The sequence below is a fragment of the Camelus bactrianus genome, chromosome 22 (assembly GCF_048773025.1).
Source record: "Camelus bactrianus isolate YW-2024 breed Bactrian camel chromosome 22, ASM4877302v1, whole genome shotgun sequence".
In the NCBI taxonomy this organism is placed as follows: domain Eukaryota; kingdom Metazoa; phylum Chordata; class Mammalia; order Artiodactyla; family Camelidae; genus Camelus; species Camelus bactrianus.
Window position 1 is genome coordinate 18879497 of NC_133560.1, and position 20813 is coordinate 18900309.

The following is a 20813-nucleotide window of genomic DNA, read 5'->3' on the forward strand; positions in this document are numbered from 1 at the left end:
AAATATCGCATCATTTTTTTTTTCAGCTTGATTGAGGTACAACTGATAAATCAAATTGCAAGATATGAAAAGTATACAATGGGATGATTTAAAATAAGTATACCATGTGAATGACTTCCTTCATTGAGTTAGTTAACATACCCATCGTCTCACATGTTTACCTTTTTTTTTTTTTGGTGAAAACATTTAATTTCTACTCTCTTAGCAAATTTCAACCATACAATCCAGTGGTATCAACTCTAGGCACCAAGTTATACATTAGATCCTCCAATCTCATTCATCTTGTAACAGAAAGCATGCTGAGTGAGCAGGAAGGAGGTGAAAAGCTGACTGTTTTCATACAAACGCAAGTCTTTCTGTAGAACTAGGTGACCAAACCTGGCTGTCCCGTACCTACTACCTCTCAGAATTCCCAGGGCCACTAACATCGGGGTACAGGACACCACTTCATTTCCCCGCACCTCAGGCAACTCTTCACAGCTTTACGAAACAGACCCGAGAACCATGTTTATTGATGTTTTATTTATTGATCTACTTAGAAAGGTGGAGAATATGAAACACACATTTATATTCATAGTCACATACACAGTCATCATATACAAGGCTTCTACAACCTCAAGGAATTAGGATGAGTGTATTATTTTAAAAGGAGAGCTTAATGAGATAAAACAACACCGTGTGGCAGTCCAACCAGCGCTATGTACAAATGCATACATGATTTATGATCCCTGTGTAATTCACACGTGTGCAAACACTGTGCTTCGTTGAGGTATAATAGCACAGTGGGGTTAAAGACAAATAGCTAAGCTCAATACGGGCTTTACAACGCCACTGAAAGCCGTTGTACTAGCATAAAGGCCTCCGACATGCTGGTATTAACCTACTGATAAATATTTAGACTATTTATATCTTGTTCTCATGAGAACTAAGCCAAAATAAACATATTTTAAGGCAACCTTTGGAAGAGTAGCATTTCTTATTTTATCTGCTCTGTGGTAAATGCTACTCACAGTAACAATTGAAATGTTGACCAAGGAAGGACAGAGACGGGCACATTCTTCCTGAATCCGTTTTATCCTTTTATAAAATTTCCTCGAACGTCCAGAAAAAAGTCCTATTTTTTCGGCAACCTTCAACTTCTACTCTTGAGGAATAACATTATTACTTTTTTTTGCCCATCCAAGCTTACTCAAAGCTATGAGTTAGAGATTTTCAATTTTGGTTTCATGTTCAGAAAAGCATCTGTACACGTCTCAATGCTACTTTGAAAAATTCAGAAAATGAGAACCGAGAGGATACAGGTTACTGTGGTTGCAAGCTACTCGACACTGCTGCTCACTTCCATCGGGTCTCTGGAAAGATACACTATCCAGTACACAAGGTTGAATCCTGCAAACGCAACAGGGAAGAGGATCCGAGAGTACTGGTCTATTTTACTGGTACCTCCAAAGGCTGGAGAGAGGGGTGGGGGTGTGACAGGTGTGGACTGTAAGATGGGCGCTCTTGTGAGGACTTTGCTGGCCTCGGAAGATGGGACTATTGGCAGGGTCAGAGAGGTGATTCTTTTCTTCAAATGATACTTGGAATCAGGATGCTGTGGAGAAAAAAACACATTCAGCCTACATAAAAGAACCGGCATCACTTACTTAGTCACTCATTTTTCCATCATCGACAGACGCTTATGGACTACTTCCTATGTAAGTTAAAATATCAGCAAATTCTTCATAGTATTTGATGGTGCTACATTCCTAAGTGGTAAAACAAAATTTTTAATTGATTTGCTTCCATTACCACATCCTGTCATTCAGTACAACAGGGTTGATGCCAAGTATGTCCCATGTCCCAGAAACCGTGTTGAACATTGGTACCAGGTGATACTGAAGAAGACATCAACCAGGTTACAAGGGCTTATCCACTCCCCAGCTATGCTCTGTAAACCTATAGGGCAATGGATATAGACAATGAGAGGGGATTTCAATTTGGAATACGTGGACAGTTAGTCAGTGCAAGAAAAAAACCAGCTTGGTTAAATGATGTCATTCTGCCTGGCACATTCCGAGCCTAATCTTGACACATTCATGCATTTGAACTGACTGAAGTGCCAACAGCAGCAAAAAAAAAAAAAAAAAAAAAAAAAGAAAGAAAGAAAAGAAAGGTGCTCATGGACGTCAAAAGCCAGTGACAGAAAAATACCCTTATATTGAGTGGGATGATCGTTCATCCCTTGAAATGCAACTGCCTCTTGGTTCAGGAATTCCATATTGAGAGATTCCTGCTCTCCATTCAGAGATTCTCTGTTGGTCTCCCTCCTTCTGAAGTCACCAAAATATGATTCGTTTCCTAACCTCAGAATTGTTACATGTTCTCTTCCATCATTACATCTTTCTGTTCCACGGAAATCATAAGACAACCAATTCTAGTCTTGAAAGGGATGCTGACTGCATGAATGGACACATGAGAAGGCCAGGGTCCCAACGTAAGAAAGGTTTCACCAGGGTTGCACATCGAGCAATAAACATGCTGGTCAGTCTCAGTGCTCGTCGCATCCCAGCATTTTCTCGTCTTTAAGTTACTGAGCCTGCTTCAGAGACTCTACTCCTGTTGGCTTTGGACTCCTTTCATAATGTTGGAGACCGGGGTTGGGGGGGTGTGGCTTTCTCTGATTCTTATTCTTTCCTTGTCTCTCCCCTCTAATAACCACTCTCCTTGTGGCCAGCTTGTCCTTGCTGGGTCTCTGCCTTCAAACACTGGCTGTACATTAGCCCTGCTCTTGTAAAACTGCCTTGTTTCCTCCCTGGCAGCACAACCACCACTTTGCTGCCAGGCAGGGTGTGTGACTCACGTGGGCAGGCTCCCATGGCTTTAGACAGTGACCGCACGGCAATGGGAGGCAGCAGCCACCCTCCCTGGGCTGGCTGAGCTGCGGGAGCAGGGGGACCCGCCGGTGCCGTGACATTTGGACTGCGGGGAACAGCAACCCCAAGAACCTCGTCTCTCTGGACTCCCCTCCTGAATTTTGCTTTTGATTTGTCATGGACGTTGCTGGGGATCTAAATAATAATGCTCATTAGAGAGAGTTCAAGCCCAGTGTGCTTTTTAGGGGCCACGGTAAAATCTGCTTCTTTACAGACTGTGTAAAGTCTGATTTGACATGACCGTGGCCAATTTCCAGCCAGGAGTATGTTGATTTGTTATTTGTTGATCCAGGGTTGGGCTAGGCACTCGAGACAGAATTAAATAAATCATAGGTCTTAAAGGTAGAAAAGAATTTAAGATAGTAGAGTGCCCAGTCTACTGATCTTGGGTAGGACAGAAGTGACATTTTCTGTTAAAATAGCAGGTGACAACTGAGGACAACTGAGGACTGTGTGGACAGGATCAGAGTTGTGGTGTTTTGGTCTCAGTGCATGCTGCCTCTCTTAGAAAATAAACACAGTAATTGTCTGCCAAGAGCTTTCCATTATGTTTCTCAGACTCTGATTTGAATATTTATCTATCATACGTATTATTAAAATATTCTCTACCGGAAAGGGCAAAACGTGTCACTGTTTAATTCTTCAAAAAGAGCTCCCCTCCTCCCAGACACCTGGAACATTCAAGTATTTTACTCTAGCAAATTTTCTAAGGATCATAACAGAGCAGAAAGAAGGCAAGCCTTTAGAGCGGATTTGCTTCCTAAACCCGTCTTGATTTTTAATAGCATGCCTTGTCTGTCTGACACCTCTGTTTCTCTCTTTTTTAGGGAGAAAGAGGGCAGACATGAGTAAGTTCATGAGCTGAAAAAGTGATTGTGAAATATAATCGAGCATAAAAATGTAAGGCATTGTTTTATCTCCCCCTCCCTTTTGGAGATGTGAGGGGAAGTTGTCAATCTCTGGCCACCGTGTCACGAATGACTTTATGAGGATGGCCAAAATAACCCTTGTCTGGAATTAAGCAGCATCGTTCAAGACCAAACAGCCTGGAAAATTTATGCACAATGGCATTAGCTTGGAATGAAAGGTCCCTTACAGTCGGACTCCTCTTTTCCTCACCGATTTCCCCAGTCTCCATGGAGAGTTGCTTAAGAGTTAAGAGGGCAGCAGAGGAAGGAAGCCTTAGACTGCGATCGCACACACACTACTCACCTGCCCTACGCCTTAGACATGCCGTAGGCGTTCCCTTGGCGTCAAGTTACCATGTTTAAAGTTAGGGACAATGATCATTTCCTCTCTGAGGTTTATTTTCTTTTCTTTAGGAGCTTGAGAAAGAAAATACGTCTTTCCTCTGTGCACTTTTCTGCCTCCTTAGCTGTGAGAACTCCTCGCTGTCATCACGCTCTGGCCTGTAACTATTATTTCTGTCGTGCTTTATCCCCTTTCAGGACATAAAACCTCCTTCATGGCACAGGGCGTGTTATTCTCATGTGTAAGTGCCCCACAGTGCCTAGCCAGTGCACAGAACACCGGCGATGCTTAATAGACAAACATTTGCTGAGTCAACAAATGGATGAACATCTAAACATTTCCCAAGATTTCTTAGTCAGGCAAAGAGAAGGGAACAAAAAGTTTTATGATTATTGTACATTACATGTTAGCACAATGTTTTATATTCCATTGTATTGGAGGTTACCATGTCTCAGTGCTTAGCCACGGCCAGCCCTACAGGTCACTTTGCACGCATTATTTTGCTTATTTCCAGAAAGAATCTATAATGTGATAATACTCTTTTCATTTTAGAGGTGAGCGAATGGAGGCTTAAGCAGAACGCTCACACAAGTAAGATGGGGCAGCACCTGAATTCAACCCTCTAACATGCCTAAAATCATACTCTTTTTTTGATTATTTATTTAGGGTTTTTTGGGGGGGGAGGTGGTAACTAGGTTTATTTATTTCTTTATTTTTAGAGGAGGCACTGGGGATTGAACCCAGGATCTTGTACATGCTAAGCATGTGCTCTACCATTTGAGCTATACCCTCCCCACAGGACCATACTCTTAATAAATATTTTCTCCCCATGAGACTTAGGGTTTAGGGCGTGGTTTCCCAACCACAAAACTGCAGACAGATGGATACTTTTTGTTGTGGGGGACTGCCCTGTCCCTCATGGGATGTTGAGTAGCTTCCCTGTCCTCTACCCACAAGGTGCCTGTAGCAAGCACCCTCCTCCTTGGAGTTTTGACAACCAGAAATATCTCTAGCAAATGTCCTCGGGGGGTGGGGGCGGAATTCACCCACCATGGAGAATCACAGGCTTAGAGTTACACTGTCTCATTGCCCCGTGGCGACTTCTGGGGTTGGTGTCTAGCAGGCAGCAAATACAATGTGCTCAAGAAAATGCAAGAGGGCTGGCTGACCCACCCACTGGTTGCTGAACTCCTGGATAATGGGGGGGTCGGCAGTCCAGGAGACTGGCCACCAATTTAGAAGAATCACACTGAATTTCTGAAATGAAAAGAAAGCCCATTGTGCAAGCCATTCAAGCTTCAGGTTGGCATCAGATCCCGCCTGCCCTACTGTAGCTCAGCAGCTTCAGCTGATGGTAAAATCGGCTTTTGTCAGAGTCCAGATGAGGGCTCAGCTTGGGGCCGTCACCGTTTTGAGTGGAGCACCTGTGGTTTTGCATTTTTCCAGGGCTCCCCTGCTGCTCAGTGCCATCCTGCTTTGGGTATTTTTAGAGCACTGCCTTGTTTTAAGTAACAGCATATTGCAAAGGTACTTTGAGTCAAACTGGACTTTATGACAATCAAGTATTTGGTATAGGGGTAAGGCATTTGGGAAGCAGTTAGAGCAATTTTGATACAACATTCAGTGAGTCTAATAAGTTAAAGAGGAGGAGGCAATGCGTTACCTGGTAGGAGAGAGATTCTGACCAGGGATGCATTACTCAAGGGACACAGTGTCTTCTTTTAGAACCAGTGAACGGGGCACCAAAAATAAGGGAAAATATTTTTAAAAACATTTAGTATTTGACATTTTTAAGACTATTGTATTAAGCATTATGGAGAAAATGAACTCCATCAAATGTCCTTACATTTATTTTACAGCTGATAGAATTAGGAGTAGAGATAATTCCAGAATGTCTATGAGGAACAGCTTACTGGTAGCAGTCTGGTGGGTGAGTGGAGCTAGGGGTGTGTCTGAAAATCATACTGGAATATTTGGAGGGTGCAGAAAGGAGTACTGGATGAGGATTTGAGGGAAGATATAGAAAATGAGCTAGCTGCCTGCACCCGTCATCTACATCACCCCACCTTCTTTGTAAGTCACAGAGCAGTGCTCCCATGGGGAAGGGGCGTCATGACCTTTCTGGTGCTCAGAGTCTCTGATGGCCTTAATTTAACCATTCATTCTATGGCATAATGATAGTACTCAAAACAATCTTAGCAAGATTTGGAACTGGGGACGGAAATCGTTCCGTATTCTCTGCTTCGTACTTCTCTGCGTAGGTGGAGGGCAGCATAGTAATGGCCCAGCAGACATTCCGACCTTGAAAAGAGTCCAGAAAGGACCGTATGTCTTATTTCCGTCTCTGTGCCCAAGTTTCGAACAACTGACTTAGTGCTTCTAGGGCAGGGCCAGGCTTATCTTTCTGTTCTCAGCATAGGGATCACTTCCTCCCAAATCACCCCTCCAGACTGAGGTAGGCACCCCAGCAGGAAGCTTCTTCAGCCTATGATACATCTCTAACCACAGCCTTTATCACAACATGTTGTTTCGGCTTCTTGAATTTCCTTTCTTCCTGATGGACAAGAAGGTCCACGATGGAAGAGGCGCTACTGATGCCCTTTTCTAATGTATCCTCGGCGTTCTGTAAAGGGACTGGCACACACAAGCACTTAACAACTGCTTATGGTGTGATTAATTTGGTAAGGACACAGGTACTTAGTACACTGGTGTCAGGCGAGAAGAAAAAGAAATGGTGTAATCTGTGTGAAAGTAGTCATTGTCTCAGCTGATTAAACTTGGATCAATTTTGTTGGTAGATAATTTACCAAGAACATCACACCTCCTGTGGAAAAAAGAAGCCACAATGGATGTGTTGATGGGTAGAGGGACAAGGGATTCATTCTTAGAAACATAGTGATGACGACTTAGACCTTTAACATGACAAGGACACTAGCAAACCATCCCCAAAGAGATCAAGGTGTCAACTTGGCCTTATATACAAAATAAGTATACCCAAACACATAGTAAGTTCTGAAACTGAAATACTAGAATAACTGTAATGCCAAAATAGCATACCAGATAAAAACAGTATGCAAAGATACCATATAAGCAAGAATTGTGGACAATTTTTTTTCCCCTCAAAATCTAAAAATATGAAGTCTTCACTTTCAAACGCCTTAAAAAACAGAAAGATAATTAGCTGATAAAGCACCTTCTGAAACTTCAGTTTCAGTTGTCTCTTCAGGTTTGAGTACTAGTACTGAATTCCTTTGTCACTGTTAATATTAAATTTCAAGGTCAAATTCAAAGTGATCAAGTTTTCACAGTCATCCTAAATGTTTCCTGTGAAAAGCAATGTGCCCATGAAGTACACAACTTGGAATCACATGGAATATCCAGGCAGTTTTTTCATTTCAACGTCACCCTATTGGTTTGCTATTTCAATGTCCAACTTATTCAAATAATGCTATTTTGATTACAACTGAATAGGCATTTTTAAATGTCATGGTATTTGAAAGAAAAAACTGACCTCGCAATCATAATATACCATTGTGCTGTATAAATTCCAAGTGTGTAATTTATGTTTGTTCCTCTACATTATATAAGGCAAATGCCAACTTTTGACTTAAATAAATAAAAAGTACATGCTCTTTGTAAGCAGCTGTATTTCTGTTTTGGTACCTACAAGGTTTATATTGTTAGGTTTGGTTATTTTTGTTTTTATTTTAATTTTTACATTTTGACTTAGCCTTTCAGAAATAAAACTTCTTTTCACTGCCTTAAAATATTTTAAGCAAAGCCAGGTTTAGAAATACAAGTTTTGATAGGGAAAAAGTCAACTTGCAAGAAAAAAGGACTTTGAGATGATTTAAATGCATTTTTAAAATCTAGCTTCCCAAAGGACCTACTCCTTATAGGTTCCTATTTTAGAACTGCAGAAGATAGTTTATGAAGACCTGAGATCTTAAATTCCATCTTATTAAAAATTATACCTTTAAAATAATAGTCTAAGGGAATGATAACTCTATACTTTCTCTAAGGATTTGAAATCATATTCTTCCCAGTCATATATATTTCAAAAGAGTCAAAGTAAGAAAGTTGCCCTTTCTTTTTGTCTCAATATCAGATCAATGACTATATTCAGAATCAGTGGAGTTGTTTTTCTCACCCTGTTCCTTTAGTGTTTTTACTGTATTTCTCAAATAAGAAGCTGTTAAACCTAATTCTAATAAGTAACAATTTTCTTCCATTCCAGATATATGCTAAGACAATATATGACCTTGGGACAATATATCAATGATGTATCTTTATAAATACAGATAGGTAGTAATGTAGTCACTTATTTTTACAAACAAAATAATGCTCAAAAATATTTGGAATTAATCTTTTCTGAAAAATATAATTTTCAAGCATTTGGAATTGAGCCTTCAGACAAACATATTTTTGTTATAAAATTTATATTTTTGTGACCTTTCAAAACATGCATAAATATTATGAAGAAAATAGCATTAAATCAAGAGAAGACCTTTGGGAATGACCTTACCTACATCCAGATGATTTATCCGGTGGTATGCACTCTTTTATATGTCAGTCTTTAAGAAAGTGTTGAGAGTGGGGAGGGCTTCATTCTCTGTAAAGTTGTGGACATTAGGAGTTCTGGAATCAATTCCTAGTTTTTCTACCAACTAGTGACTAATATTTTTCTTCTCTGAGACTCTGGTGTTGTTTTACTTATAAGTAGAGGTAATTAGACTGGATCATTGGATGGCAAACTTTTTTTTTTTTTTTAATGAGAGCTAATTAAAGGGGAAAAAACCCTTTAAATTATATGTTGCCACTCATCCTGGGAATGACCTTATCCTTTAGAGAAAATGTGAATTTCAAACAAATTTCTTAGTTTATCAAAGAGAGAAATTTCAAAAAAAAAATTCTCTTTTAAAATCAGTAAATGTCTGAGTACCTGGAAAGTGAAACATACATAGCTTTATCATTTTTACCATAAAATTTAACTAAGAATTAACTGGGCTGCATGTGGTTTTGCAGTTCAGAAATGTTCATGAGAACTGATCAATTATAAAGAAATTTTCAGTTCAAAGTGTCTGCATTACTTGAGATTGCAGAGCAAAATTTTCCTCTTTGCAAGAGCTGTTTGACATTTGTATTGAAATTAAAGTGCATACTTGTCAATCAGTTCTATACATCATTAAAAAAAAAAGTACGTGCAATTTAATTGTGAGAATTTACTCATATGTGAAATTGAAATTTGAGGACACATTTATGACCCTTGGAATTATTAATGCTATCAATTATTTTTTATTCAAAAAACCTTTGGGGACCAAAGCTTAGCCACAGCCAATCTAAATCTAAATCTAAATCATAGCTATTTCTCACTGATTGTAAGCCTTTGAATGAAAACACTAAGATACATAGTAGTATGTATATTATATACATATAATATGAATGCAAACATGAGAATGTTTTCATGTGAATCAAAAACTTGGCGTATGACTCAGAATTTATAGAACCTAGTTCACATCTTGCCCTCCTGCAATAAAGCAGCAAGCAGATTTCTAACAAAAATTGTCCGTAGGAGTCCCTGTTTGTTTCCTTCAGACTCTGAAGCCTCATTAGGAACTTTTTTTTAACTTTATTCTCCCTAGTCAGTGTATGTGAACCTGTTCAAAGGAAACATCTAAAGGCTGAGAATTTTCTCATCTCCTCTGAGCGCCTGGAATCTGCCAGCGCTAGTGAGAATGATGAAAGAGGGGTACGGAAAGTTTAGAGCCAAGATAAAGCAAGGATTGTTGCCTGGCGTTCTTCTGTGAAGTTGGAGAAGAAGTTGGTCTGAGAACCAAAGTTATGTAACGTGTGCCCCACTAATAGCACCTCTGGGCTCCCTCGTCGTTTGCGGTGACTAGTTGGGCTGCCTTTTCCCACGTGGGGGAGGGGGAGGGTAGCATTAGAAAAATAAACAATTACCAAGAGGATCTCGGCTTCCAAGGGTTCGGGGGCTTTTGCTATTGTCGCTGGAGGTGAGGCTGCAATCTGTGCCTTCCTTTCCACCTTCTGTGTCTGAAGATTGGTAAAGTAGTTGACAGCTGCAAACTCAATAAGGGCAGAGAAGACGAAGGCAAAGCAAACGGCTATGAACCAATCCATGGCGGTGGCGTAAGACACCTTTGGCAAGGAGTGCCGGGCACTGATGCTCAAAGTAGTCATGGTTAAAACAGTGGTGATCCCTGAAACGGAAAAGGATGAGAAAGGCAGCATTAGCGTTTGGAATCCAGTAACAGGATCCAATGCGAACGTGTTGGTGGAGAGGATTACGTGTCATTATTATTATTATTTTATTGTTTTTTAATTGTTTGCAATTATTATCATAAGTATTCACATTTTTTGTATCCTTTAATACTTAGGGTGGTAATGCGTACATTGTAGTTGCTCCAAATTTTTTTTGAATTGATTTAGTTTAACTATTACAAAATTTGTCTTGAATAATTCTAGTTGTTTGAGAAAAAACTTGAGAAAACTTAGAGCAAATTATTATTACATAAGTAATACAACTTTGAACTTCTGATCAAATTTAATAGCTGATAAAATCTTTCATCATATTTAGTAAGATTATTGGGTATGAATAATAAATATAAAATTAGGTTTCTCTTTCTTTTTTTTATTTCTAGCTTGGTTTTAAGATAAAACATTTACTCATGAGAAAGTAACCTGACCACTCATCTGCCAGCAGTTTTCCTTCTTGGAGGATTTATATAATTCGAAGCTGGTCACCCTCATCATATAAATATTATTTTACAATTTGCAGAAAGAGATCTATTTGAATATGGTAAATTAAAAAGTCAAAATTCATCTTAGACTTCAATTAAACTCAGGTCATCCCTATGAACTACTAAATTTATAATCATGAAAACTCAGCAAAAATTATTTTGTGACAGATATTTTCTGTTGTGGCTCTTTTTCTTCCTTCATCTTGTTCCACCACACTAGTAGGGATTCTGTACATCACAAAAGGAGCTAAATATTTGGGTTGAACAGTGGGAAACTGGTGATATTTAACTAATTTTAGACCTATAAAAAATGGCACATTTTTATTGATTCAACCTAATAAAAGTCAGATATAAATTATATATTAGTAGATTCAATATCTTAGCCTTTATTTCCTTGGATGTCAGTTTTTATTTTTCGGCTTTTTTTTTTTAAGTTATGAAAAAGCAAATTGATATTAAAAAAAAAAAAAAAAAAAACACTCTCCTAAATAGGGCACATGAAAATCACAGGAAACCAGCCAGAATTCTTGCTGAGACCAATTTTTTGTCGATTCACCACACAACTTGCAATAAGATGAGGGTCATTTTACATGATCCATGTGTCTGAATGAGATAGGAGTTTATTTCCTTTGTGGATTGCAGAAGTGCCCCGATGTGAATATCCTCCTCAAATACACAAGCAGTGAGAACTGGAGGGTGACTGGAAGTGGAACCCAAAGAGTGAAGCCTACCGAAGACAGTTCTGGCCGGGACCGACTCCTTGTTAATCCAGAAAGACACTTGAGAAAGAATGACCGTCATGATGCAAGGAGTATATATCTGTATCATGAAGTAACCCATCTTCCTTTGCAAGTGGAAATAAACTGTCATTATTACGTATTCACCTGTCGGAGGACAGGTATATTAGTATTACTGCGGTTGACAGTGAGCAAAAAAGAATGCAGCTGGAAATAAAGCCTACAGATCTTTAAATTAACATGCGCTGGAAGGAAGCAAGCGGAGGCATTTGTCAATGTAAGACCAAGCTACCAGATCAGCAGGTTTTCTGTGAGGCTCTTTGTGTCATAGACATGCAAAACTATTCACTCCAAGGCTACACAAATCTTCATATGCACATGGTTGTAAAATCACTTTTAAAGAAAGCTAGTCATTACTCCAAAACAGCAAGCTTAGCTAAGGATGGCTAGTGCAGAGGGAAAAGAAATATTTTGGAAATGTGCACTGGAGTCACCTTGCAGGATTACATCCATGCATTGTTCAGATTCTTACCTGTGTTAGATTTAATTGTCTCACTGGATACTGTCTGTCCAACCAGATCATACTGAAGGAGGCTTGATGATTCTTCCGGGACCTCCACTGAGTACAGGGGGCCTTTTTTCCATGTATATATGATTTCACTTTTAGGGTAAGCATCTGAATTTTTGAAACAAATTAAACATACTAGTGAATCGGACTAGCTGTGGGGTTTTTTTTTTTTTTTTCCTTTCAAAGCCAAATCTTGTTCATACAAACATAAATTTTCTTTAATGTTTTTCTTTAATCTGAGTGACGAAAACCTCTATTTATAAGATTGATAGGCATGATTAAGTAAGTTAATTCCTGGAATCATACTGAGAATGTCATAGTAATATTTCTCTTTTAGTTTCCAGCGTCTGACTAAAACCAAATAATTACATACTTTGAATGCATTATTTGACTCTCAGAAGTTTTTTGTAACTTACAGCTCCCAAACTTGAGTGGACAAGCATGCCCGTCCATAGGAAAGTTAACCAGCCTCATGGGACAGTCGGCATTGATGGTGAGCCTAAGGGACATTGACATAGGCGGTTCTGAGTTAGTACAACAGACAAAGCACATGGACAGAGGAAGGAGAATTGGGGAAACCTCACCTCATGGTGTACAGAATGGTTCCATTCTGCATTATTCTGAAGAGCTTATTCGGGGTCGTCATATTGTGAGCAATTGACTTCTTGCCATTCCTGAAGAAAGTGTCAGGTGTCCAGATTTTACTGACCATCAAGTTGTTCAAACTCAGAATCTCAGCTGGCCCCCCAAACTTCAACCTCTCGTCGGTCCAAGTCTGGCGGAAGAAAACATCCATTGTATATTCCTAAGAGAAAAGAAGATATTCAGGCAGGCTGGGCAGAGAGTTTATTGAGAATAGTTTATTCACTAGTTTACATGCCCACCTACACCTTATGAAATAAAGCAACTTTTTATGATAAAATACCTGTCAGGAAGGCTATGACTTCAGGGAATTATTTTTCACAACCAAAGATTGTAATAGTATTACAAATGGTAGTGCTGTGTTGGGCAAACCTCCCTCCTCCAGCTTCAACCTCCTTCACATTCTTCCCCTTTGTCTATCAGTCATCCATCTCTTCATCTATTGACCGATCGATTTCTCCCTCCTTAATTAGAAGAAAAATACTGAAAGATCAAGTCTAGGTTTTGTGCTGGTCTTCCTACCATCAGTTAGTCTAACCATTCCCTTTAGCAACTCACCCGCCTTCAAAAGTATCTCCGAGCAACATGGTACCACTTAGTAAAGTCCCAAGGGCAGATAAACTTTACCTGACAAGCATGCTGTGTCTGCACGTTGTGATTATTTTATATTGTTCTCAGAGAACATTAAAGCAAATGTTACCATGATTACTCAACTAGAGCATCATTTAAATATGTGTAACCAAAATTATGAGTTTTAATTTGTGGCTTTTATGAAATAACATTCAAAGTCTTAAGAATTAAGCTAAGGGCCATTGCAAAAGTCAATGAAAAATAACAACTTGTAATGATGTTAAAATATTGCCAAGAATTGCTTTGCCTACTTTTTGTGCACCTTTAAGAGACTTATCACTGCAGGTGGCAATTATATTTTGAAAATGTGTTTTGACACACAATATATCCAAATAATAATGATCCAGGCAATAATAAGCCTCTGTTGTACAAACACACTTAAAAAAGAGACACATGCATAAAACAAAGTTCCAAGTGTCCCCAGATTCCAATGCTACAGTAGAATATGGTTGTGGTTATATTTATTCTTGGGGTGAGTCAGTACTCATATGAAAAATATGATAGTAAAATAATTGAGAATTCTGGAGAATGCTGACTCACCTTTCTCTCAAGTTTTAAGACATTTTTCTCTTAAATAAAGTCCTCCTCACTCTCTCCCCCTCTTCCTTGTTATTTTTTTCATACTTCTCTTTTTCTTCCCCCCCATTTTCTTACTCCTTCCCCCCCCCCCCTTTTTTATTCTTCCTTCTTTCCTTTCTCCTTATCTTGTCAACTCAAAAAGCAGAAGATGAAAAGGTCTCTGATAACTGTTTATCTAGAATTACATTCCCCTGGTACATTTAATGGTGCACCTCTTTAAAGAGTTATGCACTTCTCAGTTTTAGTCTTTATAATTTACTTTTGGGGGAAATACTATCGAAGACATATGAACGAATATCCTGATATACTTTGTTCTAGAAGATCGGTTCAGGTTTTCACTGTCACTTACTATAAATACACTCTTATGAATCCTACAACCATCTGTACCTGGAACAGAGTCCTCAGAACACCTGCTGGTCGATTTGCAAACATAAAAGTGGAATGCATTAGCCTTTCCAAAGGACCTCCTTCATGGTTTTAATAAAACATATGAAGGCTGATGTACTACAAAAAAGCAGTCATGTTTTAAGCTTAATAGAGATCTTCAATATACTTTTATATCTTTGTTGGGTTTTCTTTCTTCTACTCCAAAAATGTACTAGGACTTCCTAAAGATGGGGGAGATGTTCTCTTTGTTGAGTAGAATCCATGTATGGCATGTGGACAGAAGAGACGGTATCATCTTACAAGGTCCCTCAGGTTAACGTTCAAGCACAGCCTTTAGTGAAATGCGAAGGAGATTAAGCCAGTCGTCTGCTCCCACGGCCGTTCCTTCCCAGCACGAGCACGCAGAGTGCATCATGGACCCGGAGCCAAGCTTGGTGACATGGCCCGTTATCATTAGCTCTGGGGCTCAGCCTTCCCCCCCCCCCCCCCCCCGGTAGGTAAAGTTACTCGCTCAGAGCTCACTCACCATCTCCACGTCCGACACGGGCCCAAAACTTGTCACGTAAATGTCTGTTTTGACCTCAGTGACGGCACCTGAAATCAGCCCAGAGGGATGGAGGCCGTTACCGCCAGTGAGGTTAAAGAGGAGGGAACTGAACAATGCTACCGTTCTCAAAGCCCCTTCTCATGGCCAGAATCTGCAACTCATCCTAAAGTCATCCCAGGAGCAGGAGTCCTTTGGTTGTTCAACTTGAAAGACTCACACCAGTTGCCTTATTTTAAATTGATTCTGTTCAAATTGCAGAATTTAAGGAGTGGAAGAGAACTGGGTTAGTATTCTAATAAAAATTATAACAATACCTAACATATATAGTAGTTTGAGCAGGACAGATGCTTTAAAAAGTGTCTGACATGGAGCATCTCATTTTATACTCACACACCCTCTGAGGCAAGCACTGTTCATACACCCTCGCTGCAGTGGAGAAGGCTGAGGCTTGGAGAGTTCAAATAACTGGCATACAAAGTCACCAGCTAACTGAGGAAGGGACCGAGACTGGATGGGAACACACAAGTGGCCCCTCTCTGGGGCCCTGCCCCTCACCCCTCTGCTGTCCTTCTGAGGCCTCTGGGCCTTGGGGGCGGGGGCACTAAGAGGGAAGAAGAGTACAGATGTTGGATCTAGTAAGGATGCTGCTCTCACCTCCAAATCCCGGCCGCAGCCGATTGTCATAGCCTTCAAGCAGGTTGTCCAGGGTCCGGCTGATGTTTTCTGAGTAGAGTTTGCCCTCATCTTCAAGTTTCCCTAGGGCACTTGCCACCCTGTGAGTAGACAGGCAATGGTCCTCACTCCCGGCCTCAGAGAACACAGGCTGTCCATTGCATCCGTGACCACCCCACCATGGATACATGCCACACCACCCAGGCTTCTTCCACGATGTGGTAGAGAAGGCACCCAGTGAGTGTGCCCTCTCCCTTTCCTCCGAGCTCAAAGGAGAAATCAGAGAAAAGGTCTTACTCACCACAGAAGAATGTACAGCCAGGGCAGAGGCGATGCCATCCTGCAGGGCACTGAGATGCCAGTTCTCCCTCCTCCTGGTCTCTTCCTCCCAGCCAGCTCCCCTCTGCCAGTTACCTAGAGCAGTCTTCCAGACCCCTCATGTCCCTCCTTCTTGTCCGTGTCCAGCCAGTAATCCAGTAGACGAGAAGGTTGCCTGCTAAACTTTGCGGGTATCCCTTGCTCTCTTCGCCCTCCTATCCACTTTTTCACTTGGAACAAGGTGGTCTGGGGGCTGAGGGTACGTCCTGTTGGACACTCCACATCCTCTGACTGACTCAATTGGGAAGTGAGAGTCTGAAGGGACAGTGCATGGTCGGAGAGCAGTGACAGTAATCGAATAAGGCATTCGGGGAGATTAGAAGGGAGAAATCCACTGCTCGTTTTGGCATGGACTTAGCAGGGCCCCGTGAGGAAATCTGGAAGGCAGTGGCATCTTGCTGATTGAGGTTATGCTCCAATGGGCTCAGCGTTTATTATTTCTATGGTTCACAGAAGGATTTCTGCATGGCGCTCATGGCTGAAAAAGTCCAGCAATATTGGGACCCTCTTGGATTCTTGTTCTGATTTCATCAGCTTTATTCCATCGGATACACCTTTCCTCTTGATTTAGAAATTGGTCCTCATTCTTCATTGAAAAGCACTTAGACCACACCAGAACAACTCCTGACCACCTTGCTGTTGGATTAGTGGATTGAATTTTTTTTTTTTTTAAATCAAGTACTTGGCTGAACCTTCCTGTCAAAGGTGTGGCACCTCAAGCTAAGATATAAAGGAGCTCACTACCCTCTGCAGAAGCCCAGCCAGGTTCGTGAATGCTGCCTAGAAAAGACAATATCCGGAAACAGCTTGTTAAGGTTCCTTGCCCACGCAGAAATGCTGTAAGAACAAAGCATCCATAGACACGGTGAATGATGATGTCGCTGGCACGATTTTATTAGGTTTGCTGAAGGTCAAAAGCAAAATGTTTGAACCTAAGAAAAACAGCATCCTCCACCCAGCCTGGTAAGGGAAAGTTGGAGTAAAAGAAGTTTCTTAAAGCCTTAAAATTTTGGTCTTTAAAAATAATAAAGTTTTGTGACTATATATATATATATATATATATAGTTTATGACTATATATATATATTTTTTTTTTTAAATTCAGGACCATACAAATAAGAAGTAAATATGTCCTTCACCATCCTTCCTGCCAGAGCCACCCACCATCTACCTAGTTCGCAGTCTGTTTCTTCAGCATCTAAATTCTACGAAAGTGATGGTAACTTGAAGACACATAGCAGTCTTAAGAGTTATTTCTGAAGACATGACATAAATCATTTGAAGAGCGTTTCAAGAAATTCGCTATAACCAAAACAACAACAACAGAAACAGAAACAGGAAAAGTGTAAGATTTCTTACGAAACAGTGTTTTTAAGATTACGGAATCTCAGTTACATGGAATTTTCTAGCTGCTCATCGAAAAACCTGAATTCCCTCCAGCGTTCCTGGCAAGTGGTATTCAGCACCTGTTTCCTCACATTGTTTTTCTTGTGCTGAGTTGAAACCTGCACCCTGGTCTTTGTTCTCACTTTTGAAGCTGCACAAAATAATGTTTCTGGGAAAGACCACATAGCGGCTGCTCAGACAGAGGTTCCTATCATGTCCCCTCTAACTGAGGCTAAAAGCCCCTAAAATCTTTTTTTGTTCATCACAGAACCTGGTTTTCATATGTCTTCTTCTTCTCACTCTGCTTTAAACTTAATCCAGCAAATCCCACAAAATTTTTTCAATTCCCATTGACTGCACTAAAACCCTGAATATCTGATGCGATTCAATAATTCTCTGTTCATTTTTTGCTACAACTTATTTTTTATTCAGCGTAAGACTCCGTATTTATTCCTGCAACTTTGTATCATTTTTTTCCTATCAGTATGTTTACTGTCCATCTCTGATTTGTATCATCTTTGAGCTTAGTGAGGTTTTTAGGATTGAATTTTTTTTCGTATGGAAAAAATGATCATGGGTGAGACTGTTTTATTTATATACATATTCATCTAGACTGGGCATGTTTTTCTCCTTAAAATTATTATTCAAAAAAGGAACAAATAATAGTTTTTACATTTGTCTCCAAAAAGAAGAGTAACATACTTGATTCTAATTTGTGAAGGGTTTTAATTAGTAATTTAGTTAAGGAGAAGGTGTATCTTTTCTACTCTCCATAGGGGGGAAAAAGTGCTAGATCTGGAAGGGAAATAAGGTATGTAATCTTAGTCATTTCACCTCTGCAGACCTCACGTTTAAACGAATGTGCTGGAACTGAGGTACTCAAGCTCTCTAATTCTGTGCATTCAATTTATATGTTGGTGTCCATACATCATGAAGTCACTGGTTCACATATCCCTGCTAGAGTTCACAGACGAGCTCTGGTAGCAGCATTGTTGATTTGATTGTAATTATTATTTTCCTGTGGAACTAGCCGTTAAAGAAAGAGCTCAAACGCATGACAATGGCTGTAGCTTTGAGACATGTATGGCCATTTAGGTAGCATTCTGACTACGCAGACCAGGCATTCAGGAGATCCCCTTGTGTAGAGAATTACCTTCTTCTGACACATTAGAGAACACTTATCTCACATCTGTCCATTTCACAGCTGTTTTTCCTAAATTAAAAAAAAAATCACCTTGGACAATCTCTTGCTTTGCCATTTTTATGCAGTAGAAAGCCTAGAACTACCATCTTCCCCAACGACACTGCTAATCACATGCTGGCCTTAGAAGGACAATGTGAAAAAAATCTCCCTTCTTTGTTCTAAACCTTGAACTTCTTGTACCACCACCACAACCAACGCAGGTTTGTGTGTATGAAATTAATCAAAGACTCAAAGATGACTGGAGGAGATTATTGCACAGAAAAAGCTAATTTGGCACCAGACATGAAATAGTAATTTCCATAATACAAAAGAACCAATACATACATATATGCAAACACACCCATGTATAGAACAAACAAACAAAACCTTCAGGGTAGGTATGAAATGGCCTCTTGGACAACAAATCGTTGCATCTTCTCACTGCAAATCTCCGTTGACCTTTTTAAAAAAATGTTGAAACTGAGCCTCAGAAAACCAGTAGCTCTTGTTTTGTCAGATGATAACTTTAGCCAAGTAACTTTACTCTTTGAACATTAGTATACTCATGGGTATAAGGAGCTTGAACCAAAGAATTCTGGTACTCGTGTAACTACTTTCCCACCTAGGACTAGAGGACTTGAAACATTTTCCCTGTCTATCTTGAAATTATTATGGAGAGCAAGTCAGTCTAAAAATAATAAATGTAATTTAAGACTGTGTTAGTGGAAATTAACGTAATTTTAATAATAGCTACCAAATAATTTAACATTTACCATGTGCCAAGAATTATGTTAAGAACTCCACAGACTCCAACTTATTTCCTGCTAACACAATCTATGAGCGATCTATAATTGAGCCCATTTGGTAAATCAGTAAATATGTAAGTTGTATAACCTCACAGTTAATAAGTGGCAGAATTAGAATTCAAAGCCAGATTTTTCTAACTCAAAATCAATTAGGTATGTCAGAAAGCAAGGTCTGCTTGGAGGTTGGATGTTTCTCTTTGCAAGGAATTCTGCAGTAATGAAGTGTAACCTCAGCAAATGGAAACTAGACTCAGTAAAAGAGCCAGAGAACTTGCCAAAAAAGAAAAAAAAATTAACTAGATATGAACTAAAGCCAGTGGGTGGAATCCAGGGAAAAATAAATTTCAGTTCTATTAAATAAATTATTTATCCAAGGATAGAATGGGCTACCATAGAAGAACATGAGTTTTCTTGTTAACAAAAGCATTCAAGTATGGCTTAAAACACCATAAATGGGTTTCATGAATGTATGTTTCAGGAGGAAATTACATGACCCCTGAGAACATTCAGCAGGGGACTGAGGTAATTTGTGGACACCCTATCCTCATATGATGTCCAACCTATATAGAAACTGTAGAGACCTCAAGTGAATGTTTAGATTCAAAGACTCAGCTATGGAGTTTCTCTGGAATGATGTGAGGAGGATCCAAAGAGGTTCTTGGAGGTAAAATGTGCCTTGGAGGTACACTGGAGGAGAAAAACGGAGAGGTCCTACTAGGCTGTAGTGAAGGAGGAAGCAAAGAGAGTGGATTATATCATAATAGTTCTTATTTATTGAACACTTACTACATGCCAGTTATATACATTGATGTATCTCTCATCTAAGTAACTGCCGTAGCAGGTAGCCATTTTTATCTTCATTTTACAAGAGGGTAAAATGAGGCTCACAAATGTATGTAACTACCTAATGTCCCAGAGCTAATAAGTATCTCTGATTCCAAAGTATTCACTTTTATACACGGTGCTTTATATATGACAGATCGGACATCATTTTCTAAAGTTAGAGCCCGTAAACTCTCTGGACCAGTAATATTTCTTACATTGTTGATAAGGGACAGCTGACCTCTCAGTGGGCACTGTAGAAAACCCCCATGCAATTCCTCTTGGGAATCCAGTGCAATAAGGATAAAATTGCTCTGGGAAACAAAGGACAACAAACGGACAGTCCTCTGGACAGCAGCTTTAAATTTCTGGCTCAAACAACAGAATGTTGGACACATTTTAGGGCATTTTGGTGCCCCCCAAAAGTATAAGCAGGCAATATCCATATCAAACCTTGAGACACAAATATAGAGGGACCAAAAATCATGTCTAAGAGAACACAAGTATATATGAACTCATGATTTATACCTGTTTGACCAGTATCAGTTCA

At 39.7% G+C, this 20813-nt stretch overlaps 1 protein-coding gene across 1 annotated transcript; it reads right to left on the minus strand.

Moving 5' to 3' along the window:
- Positions 1-566: 566 nt before the first annotated feature.
- GABRA6 (gamma-aminobutyric acid type A receptor subunit alpha6) lies at positions 567-16884 on the minus strand. The gene is made up of 9 exons (XM_010972225.3): positions 15991-16884; positions 15672-15790; positions 14997-15064; positions 12817-13037; positions 12649-12731; positions 12197-12340; positions 11659-11811; positions 10128-10387; positions 567-1594 (listed from the first exon to the last, which is right to left on the minus strand). Exons 1-9 carry the CDS (start codon positions 16026-16028, stop codon positions 1319-1321), a joined length of 1362 nt encoding a protein of 453 aa, XP_010970527.1. The 5' UTR covers positions 16029-16884; the 3' UTR covers positions 567-1318.
- Between the last annotated feature and the right edge of the window lie 3929 nt (positions 16885-20813).